The 9,593-nt window shown below is 53.5% G+C and overlaps 1 protein-coding gene across 3 annotated transcripts in view; it reads left to right on the forward strand.

Annotated features, from left to right (window-relative positions):
* FAM222B (family with sequence similarity 222 member B) overlaps nucleotides 1-3,769 on the forward strand; it is a 79,904-nt gene extending 76,135 nt beyond the window's left edge. For 2 of the 3 annotated variants that reach the window (XM_056127737.1, XM_056127738.1), the window contains exon 3: nucleotides 1,959-3,769. In XM_056127737.1, the coding sequence (XP_055983712.1) occupies nucleotides 1,959-3,568 (1,610 nt within the window). In that variant the 3' untranslated portion in view covers nucleotides 3,569-3,769. The remainder of the gene's footprint in view (nucleotides 1-1,958) is intronic. The other variant, XM_056127739.1, reaches the window with a different exon arrangement.
* Nucleotides 3,770-9,593: the final 5,824 nt, after the last annotated feature.

Consider the following 9,593-nt stretch of genomic DNA (forward strand, 5'->3'; position numbering starts at 1 on the left):
TCCAGCACTTCCTGCCAGCTAACCAGCAGCGTGCCCCAGCCAGTGCCCCCATGCCCTTCCTTCCAGCGTATGCACTGGCCCTGTTCGATTTCAGATGATGCTAGTGACGTCGCTTAGAACAAGGTCTCCCTTCGGCCAAGCCAGCTGAGGCCCCAAGCCTGGCGCTCAGTCACCTGAGGCCTCGTCTGTCCTGACAGCCTTCTACAAGGGGGTGGAGGAAGGAGGGCGTCACGAGCTATGCCTGGGCTCCCAGCCAAGTCCCTGTCGCTGCGTGCAGGGGCAGTTGTGGACCTGCTCACGCAGCAGGCCTTTATTCAGCACCTCCTTTGTCCACCCAGGGGCGACCCTCCCTCTGAGGAAGGAGAGCAGAGCAGGGACCCCTGGAGAGGGCCTGGCACCCTTAAAGAGCCCTTGTTCTTGGAACCTTTTCCTCTCTGACTGGAAGCCTGACATCCGCTGCAGACCCCCGCTGGGAGGCAACTGGAGATGAGAACAAAGAGATGGTTAATGTTGCTGAGGCCCTCGGAGTGGGCATTTCCGCAGTCCCCAAAGGAAGGCAGGCTTCTTTTCCCTCTTTCATTTTGGAAACTTGACAGCTGACAGGGGCCAAATACAGACTATTTTCGGTTCTCATGACTTAAAGATCCTCTGAGTCCTTTCTTCGCAGTTCCCTCGCTGCTGCCCTGTCAGTATTGTCACATACACCCCCACTCCCAGCCCCAGGAAATGAAGAGAGGCTTCTGATCTTCACACAGCCGGGCACAGAGTCAGCTGCAGACAAAAGTGAACTTGTGAGGGTGGGGGGAGGTTGGCAGCTCAGTTCTTGCTCCTGAGAAAGAAGCATCCTGTACTCCGCGCCAGGCCGCCCGCCCAGTAGGCATGGTGCCCCAGCCACCCCAGCGCGAGAGAGCAGATGCCGCTGGCCCCTGCAGACTCGTATCCACTCTACAGAGTGCCGGAGGGCGAGGCCGAGTGGCCACAGAGAACCCTTTGCTTGAAACCTGCTGTTTGCTGCTCAGGTGTCTGACTGAGCGGGGACAGCCAAACTCAGGAGAAATTTTCTGAAGAAAGGGCAGAGAAATCTGGGGCAGGGAGGCCTGAAGAAAGGTGAAGGCCTTCCCTTTGTGTCTGTGTAATATGTTCTTCTGGCCACGCCCAGCAGCTCAGAGCTTATTTCTGGTCCTGTGCTCAGAGATCACTCCTGGTCCTGTGCTCAGAGATCACTCAGGGAACCACCCGGGGTGCCGGGGATCAAACCCAGGTCGACCACATGCAAGGCAAATGCCCTCCCCACTGTTACTCCCTCTTGGACCCCAGCCTTCTCTTTTTATATTCTCTTAATTAGGAGGCTGGGAGAGCACTGTATACTGGGTTTAAGTCCTGCCAGGCGGTGGGGCAAAGGCTTGGGGCCGGCAGGATGTTCAGAGGATTGCCGTCTGCATATCCTGAATTCCTACCCAGATATTGCCATTCTTCCCTGGGGCCTTTCTCTTTCTAATCTCACCCTGCCTGTTTCCCTCCTGAGCCTTTAGCACTGTTATCGCTCCCCTCCACACCCCCCAGCACTGGCTGACAGGAACCGGGAGGGTCTGTAAGAACTCTGGATTATCTCTGTGAAAACCGGCCACCTCCTCCCATTCCACCCTAAGGGACTTTGCAAGTTTCTCTTCTGTTCTGACCTTCTGTGCCCCTGGGATGGGACCTGCTTCCTGCAGTAGCCGAGGGAGAGCACTTGCTCCTCACGCCAGGCCCAGCCCCTGACAAGACTCAGTGTTCGCAGCGCTTGTTCCATGGAAATGGGGCTGGGTCTACAGCAAAGACCAGGGATGGCAACTTCGCTCCCCTCACCCCCGCACCCCTACTCAGGTTCTCGAAAGAGGACTCTAGAAAGGCTGGTTGGCTTGGCACTGATGAGCTCCCTCTCCTTCTTTGCTCTCCTTCCCCTTCTCTCTCTCTAGGGGACACTACACAGAAAATGAGAACTGCTCACTATCCCACCCCAGCCGAATTGGACGCGTATGCTAAGAAGGTCGCAAACAACCCACTGACTATAAAAATCTTCCCCAACAGTGTGAAGGTTCCCCAGCGGAAACACGTTCGTCGTACTGTGAACGGCCTCGACACATCCGCCCAGCGCTACAGCCCCTACCCGACCCAGGCTGCCACCAAGGCAGGCCTGCTTGCCATTGTCAAAGTGCCAGCCAAAAGCGTACTCAAGGACTTTGACGGCACCCGAGCTCGGCTGCTCCCTGAGGCCATCATGAACCCCCCAGTGGCCCCCTATGCTACTGTGGCACCCAGCACTTTAGCCCACCCCCAGGCCCAGGCTCTGGCCCGCCAGCAGGCCCTGCAGCATGCACAGACCCTGGCCCATGCCCCCCCCCAGACGCTGCAGCACCCTCAGGGTATTCCGCCGCCCCAGGCACTGGCCCACCCTCAGAGCCTCCAGCAGCCTCAGGGCCTGGGCCACCCTCAGCCCATGGCCCCCACGCAGGGCCTGGTCCACCCGCAGGCCCTGTCTCACCAGGGTCTCCAGCACCCTCCCAATCCCTTGCTGCATGGAGGTCGGAAGATGCCAGACTCAGATGCCCCCCCGAATGTGACCGTGTCTACCTCAACTATCCCCCTTTCCATGGCGGCCACCCTGCAGCACAGCCAGCCCCCGGACCTGAGCAGCATCGTGCACCAGATCAACCAGTTTTGCCAGACGCGGGCAGGCATCAGCACTACCTCAGTGTGCGAGGGCCAGATCGCCAACCCCAGCCCCATTAGTCGCAGTCTGCTCATCAATGCAAGCACGCGGGTGTCGACCCACAGCGTCCCCACACCAATGCCTTCTTGTGTGGTCAATCCAATGGAGCACACCCACGCGGCTGCTGCCGCCTTGCCTGCCGCAGGCCCTGTCAACCTGCCCACTGGCATCTCGCGGGCCCCCACTGGCTACCCTAGCGACCTCAAGCCAGTCGCCTGGAACCAGCACCAGCTGGCTCACCTACAACAGATGTGCAGTGAGGCTGGGGGGACGCCGGCCCCGGGCCTGACGGGCAAGCACGCGGCAGGACGCGAGTTGGCAGGGCCTGGCTTTGTGGGCAAGGCCCCTGCCTACCCGCAGGAACTCTGCCTGGCACAGTCCTTCCATCTGAAGCCAGCCCTGGAGAAACCAACCCCATCCCCACCGGTCAACGGCTTGGCGGCCCCCCTGGCCTACCCCAATGGCCACTACTTCCAACCCCTGTGGAACAACATCCTGCCCACTCCCAATAGCGACAGCTCGGGGTCTCAGGACCTCGCCATGCCATTCCATGGTGGGCAGCCCACGGGTGCACCCCTCGACTGTGCAGCGGCTGCTGGGGCCCACTACCGCGCTGCAGGGACCGGGGGCGGTCCGGTGGCGAGCCAGAACAGCTTGATGCAAACAGTGGATTACCTAAGTGGGGATTTTCAGCAGGCCTGCTTTCGAGAACAGAGCCTGGCCATGCTGAGCAAGGCCCACCGCGCTCCTGGCGGCCGAGCCCCTGACCCCACAGATAGTCGGAGTCTTCATATTCAGCACCCCGGGTACAGATAGGGAGCCTGGGGCCGCCCTCCACAAGCCACACGTCAGACATCACCCCTCTAGGTTAGTCTTACTTTCGAGTAATTGGATAGCTTCAAAGTTTCACTGCTCCAATGTGATCATGCTTAGATGTCTAAGAACAGGAATTTGGTGGGATCTACTGTAGATCAGAGGGGGACCCTCTGTGCTCTCCTCCTCCCCTCCACTGCCTCCTACCCCCCCTCCCCCCCAGCAGCTTTGGGTTTATGAGGGCCTGACCCCAGCCCCAGGCTCGCCTTTCTGCTGCCTGCCTCTGTCAGGCCTGCCGCCGCCTCCTGTGATCCCTGGGGCCGCTGTCTCCCGCCCCCGAGCCCCCAGTGAGGGAGCACTTGGCGTCCAGCCCCCTGAATCAGGCCTGCCTCTGTCTGTCCCTGTGTGTGTCTGTCTCTGTCTCTTTGGAACTAAAAAGCCAGGCTTCCCAAGTGCTCTGGAAGTGAATTCCTTATTTTCCCAAAGACTCAAATCAAAACTGACCCAGTCTGCATCTCGTCTCCCTTCCTCAAGGCATCCTTACATCTCCGTGGATCCCAGAGCCACTGCACTTGTCCTTGCCATATGCTTCAAGGGCACCCTGCAGGCACTTGGCCATAGCCTTGAGACACGGGGGGGGGGGGAAGTCTGTCTTTGTATTGGCGTCTTGGTTCCTGAGTCCCTTTTTCCGTCCTAGAGAAATGTGGTGACCATGTAATAGGCCCAGGACTCCTTTCTCACGGTTGCCTCTTTCCTAACTCACCTGTTGCTCTCATCCCCCAACACCCACCTCAAAAAGGAAAGAAAGAAAAAAAAAGTGATGTTACTTGAGGAATTGGTAGGTAAGGGATGATCACATTGGAGTTTGGAGTTTAAGACACCAAAAAAAAAAAACAAAAAAAAACAAAAATCAAAAAAAAAAGTTGAAATGCATTTGGTTCTCTACACTGGCTAGGAATTGCTCTACACTGTAAGTTTTCAATGTCATGTTTCTGTATGAATGTAGTGTGGGTTGAGTAGCGTTGTGTGAGTGGCCCCACAGGTACATTAACCCGCTAGACACCTCCTTTCACAGCCCCCCAGTTTAATGAAGAAAGATAGGAGGGGGGGAAACACAAAGCCTTAAGCTCTTTGAATTCTTCCTTGACCAGGTGGGCACGATGCTAAGCGCTGGGGATGGGCCTGCTCTGGGAACAGCCCCTCCTGCCCCTGCCCATCATTCCACGCTCCACGTGGCTCCTGCCCTCATGATAGTTCGTTGGCTAGAAGTGAAAAACTTAATGCTGTAACCTTAAATTTAGGTTATTATTTGGTGGTAGGGTTTTTTCGTTTAGTTTTGTTTTTTGCTCCCATCTTCTGTTAACAATGCATAATTGGGCTCTTTTTTTTTTTTTAAACCAAATAAGCCCTACCCTTCCTCTTGTCTCTGGGGAATGTGAGCTGATGTTCTTATTTAAACTTTCTATGGTTTACCTATATTATCCACTGTTCTGTAGCCAGAAATTCTCTAGTGATCTGAAGCGATGTGACCGAAGACCAGTTGTTATGTGTTGGCAAGTTGCCTTATATTTAAAAAGAGGAAAGAAAAGGAAAAAAAAATGCCTGATTGTGTTATGCCAAATGATAGCAACATGCAGTCCTAATTTATTGTTCCCGGTAGTTTTCCTGCTGTCTGTGAACACTGGTACCTCCCCACTCTGGAGCCCAGGGGCACCTGTGGCTTCCAGTGCTCCTGCCCCCTCGCTCTGCCCCCTCGGTGCTGGCTGCCCTCCTGCCCCGGGGCCCCTCCCCCTCTTGCTTCTCTGAGTTAAATTTAAAGAGCACCACTATCTGCCCTTATTCCTTGCTTGATTTCCTAGCCAGATATTTTTGCTGAAAACTTTTCCAATGCCTCTCCCCAAAAGGTGAGCTACCATATTAGGAAATTGGAACAGACACCAACTTGGGGGCTTCAAATCAAACAACCTCAAACCCGTCTCTTCCTGTGTAGGGGTGCAAGTCTCTGAAGCTCTTACTCCCACCCCTAGTCTGCATGGAAAATGTACTGTGACACCCCGCTCCCCTTCTCCCCCAAATGCCCTCGCCATTGGTGTGAGGTGTTTCCTAGTTCACCCAAAGCCCCTCTCCTCTGCCAGCCAACCCCTAACCAGCAATAAGGGTCCAAGCCAGGGCCTCCTGTCCACACTCCCTGCCTCCATCCCACACGCCCCTAGGGAACACCGGATCCCCTTGCTGTCCACATACTGTAGCATTCATTCTCCATCTCCCTCACCTTCTCACCTGTGGTGGTTTATGGGTGTGATGGGGTTTTTAAGATTATTATAAATCAGTAAAAAAAGAAGAAAAAAAAACCCTTTTTGTCCTATTCGTTTAATGCTGTGAATGTTTGAGGCAACTTTAATAACGATTTCTGACATCTCACTGATGGGAAGGAAGTCATTTCTTGCGTTTAGCTGCGACCCTCGTTGAGGTATTCCAAGCCCTGACTCCAGGTCAGGCACTGCACCTGATGGGAGAAAGGAGCCTACAGTTTCCAGGGGTCTGACAGGCTTTCCTGGGTAAGTATGGATTGCTGAGCTGCACTACAGGGCCGGAGAGTGTGGCCACTTCCTCTCCAAGGACCACCAAACTGAGAAATAGGAATCTGATTTGCCATTCAGTTGAAGACTGAACTTCCCCTCCCCCAATTCTAACATTTTGGAATTGCAGAGAACCACTGGCAGGTAGAGGTAATAGGCACTGTGTCATGAGAACTGGTGACCTGAATCTGATTTGTTGAATATTGGAAAATATTCCTTAAATTCTGTTAGCTCCTCCCCCACCCCCGTGTTCTTTTAAGTTAGGACTAAGGTGATGGGGGGAAGGAAAGATCCACAGGATGTGGGACTCTGCAGGTAGGAACATCCTTAGTAGAGGGAGCCAGCAAATGACTCTCAGTGTTGGAGTTAAAAACTCCCCAGGGATGGGGGGGCGAGGGGTCAGAGCTGTAGTACAGTGGGTAGGACCTTTGTCTTGCATGTTGCTGACCAGTGTTCAGTCCCTGGCATCACATATGATCCCCCCAAGCATCATGAGGAGTAATTCCTAAATGTAAGCAGTAAACCCTGAGCATCAAATTGATGGATGTAACCCCAGACTATCCCCCTCCGCACCCAAAAAAAACCTTCCCAGTGCCACAGAGATAGAACAAAGGTTAAGGCCTTGCAGTGGGGCTGGCTTGTAAATCCTTGGCAATGCATCTGGTCCCTTGAGAACCACCAGGATTGATTCTCGTATCAGGAGCTAAAAGCACTCTGGTGTGGTCCCAGTATACACAAACCTCCTAAAGAAAAAAATTTAAAAAGTACTCCAGCCTCCAGAAGACCTCTGTGAGACCCTTTGCCTCTGTTGCCAATGTCATCCAGGGACAACCCTCTTCCTGTGTCACATGACTGAAAGTTGGACCTTGGCGTCTGCCTCCACAGTGAGGGATTCCTAAGGTAGGTGCTTGGGGAGTTAGCTCACACTTTAGTGCAAAATCTGGCCTTGCTCGCGGAGAGTGTATCACAGGGTGCATGCCTGGCATACACACACAGGGCTCTGGATTCCATCTCTGGCACCGCATGACCTCCCTCCCACAGCTGGGCATAATCTCCGTGGCCTCCAACACTTCTTGGGAGGTCCTGAAAAAGAACAATCCCCAACAGTCATTTTGACTGCCAGCAAGGGTGCTGAAATGAGGGCCAGGGACCAGAGAGAGCAAAAAGGGTAGGGAGCCAGCCTTGCTGCAGCCGATCCTGCTTCAACCCAAGCCTACCAGGAGTGATCCTTGGGCTAAGAGCCAGGAGTAAGCCCTGAGCACAGCTGAGTGGCACCAAAATCCTTTCGGTGGAATGAGGGAGGGCTGGGCCTAGTTGTGGGATCCACTGTAGGGCCCCATTCTGCACTCAACTCCTAGGAGGCTCTAGTCTGTGATCCCTGTCCTGCCACGGCACAGGCCTGCCAGCAGGGGGAGCCCGAACCTAAAGCAGGGATGTAGTTGGGCTTAAGAGAGCGTTTTTGGGTTTTTTGTTTTTGGGCTTCACCAGGGGTTACTCCTCACTCTTTCAGGAATCAATCCTGGCAGTACTCAGGGGACCATATGAAATGCCGGGGATCGAACCCAGGTCAGCTGCATGCAAAGTAAGCGCCTTACCTGCTGTAGTATCTCTCCAACACCTCCCCTCCCCCATGACACTTTCATTTCCTGTGCCAGCCCATGTGGTTTTCTGCATGGCAACTATACATGGAACTACCAACATGGTTTATCTGGTGAAGGGAACTGTTTTCTCAGCAAGGCCATTGGGGAGGGCCTCATATCCCCCTAGATTGAGACTGGGTTGGTGGCTACTTCCCCAGGCTGTGTCAGGCTGTCATTTCCTATCAGCTTCTGATAAGGGCTCTTTTCACCTCAGCCTCAGTGTGGGAGTGTGAAGGTAAGAACAGAGTGAGTCCTTGAACTTCCGCTTTGTAGATAATAGTTTAGACACGGAGTCACCTCATAGCGGTGAGTCAGAATAAGACACTTCATGCTGATTAATCTTTACAACAGATCCAGGAGGTGAACAAGATTATTCTTGCACCAGTGAGAATAGTGGTGCCCCCTGTAGTCAAGTAAGTTTACCCAAAAACAAACTACAGCAAAGATCCTAACCTTGAGAATGTGGCTCAGTGGCCTAGCTCATGCCTTGCATGTGGATGAGGTGCTGGGTTGGATCTCTGGTATCAAGATCCAAGCCTAAACTAGCACTATAGCACTGTCCTCCCATTGTTCATCTGTTTGCTAGAGCGAATAACATTTGCTCGAACCAGTAACATCTCCATTGTGAGACTTGTTACTGTTTTTGGCATATTGAATATGCCATGGAGAGCTTGCCAGGTTCTGCCGTGCGGGCGGGATACTCTCGGTAGTGTGCTGGGCTCTCCGAGAGGGATGGTGGAATCAAATCCGGGTCTGCCGCGTGCAAGGTAAACACCCTACCCTCCAGCCCAAGCCTAAACTACTGCCCAAAAAAAATTTAAAAGAAAAAAGCTACTGTCCAGATTCAGTGGGGATGGCTTTCTAGGAGCTTGGGGAGCTGGCTCAGAGGGTGGTACATGGGAGCCCTGGGTTCAGCACCCCACATCTCGTGTCTGCTCTTCCAAGCCAGCAACGGCCCAGCAGCAGCAAATACTCAGGCCTTTCCCCCAACTAAGTTTTAGTCTTGCTAAGCAGACTCACTTCTCTATTCCATTGGTCAAATGTGGACACAGGCATCTGAGACCTTGCATGAGAAATTCAGGAGCCTGGAATAGTCTGCAGGGTATTCAGGCCCCTGAAGATCATTTGGTTCAGTTTGATCCTGAGTGTGGGCTGGCCTCTGGAATCAGATAAACATTCAGCCAGTGCTCTTATGCATTAACCATGGTATTAATAACTAATGAGGTCTTTTCAAGTGTGTGATGTTGTGAAATAATGCATGTAAGTTGCTTAGCCATACCTGCCACCTGAAAATACTCAATTAGGTGCCGGATAGTACAGCAGGTAAGGCATTTGCCTTGCACATGGCCAGCCCAGGTTTGATCCCCAGCGCCCCATATGGTCCCCCTTCAGCCCACCAGGGGTGATCCCTGAGCACCACCGGATCTGGCCCCAAAACAGAAAAAAACAACCATGGAGGTGCAAAGTGCTGCAGGTACAGTGCCTTGCATGCGACTGATCTGGGTTCAATCCCTGGCACCAAATACGGTCTTCTGAGCACTGCCAGGTATGGACCAAACATCCCCTTTCCCACTTGAAAAAAGGAACTCAAATGGTAGATGAACCCTAACTGAACAGAGACACTAGTCTTGGTCCAGACCTAGCACCTCCCCATCAAACTTTGGGGACAGAGCAAGGGAGTGAGCAACCCCCCAGAGTCCCAGGTAGTTGTGGTTACCAGAGATCATTCCCAAGGAAGCTGGATCATACAAGTGAGAATTGACACGGTTAGTCTCTGGTTCTTTATCCTCAAGGGCTGGGTCCTACCCA

The sequence above is a fragment of the Sorex fumeus genome, unplaced genomic scaffold (genome assembly GCF_029834395.1).
Source record: "Sorex fumeus unplaced genomic scaffold, SorFum_2.1 ptg000063l, whole genome shotgun sequence".
NCBI lineage: Eukaryota > Metazoa > Chordata > Mammalia > Eulipotyphla > Soricidae > Sorex > Sorex fumeus.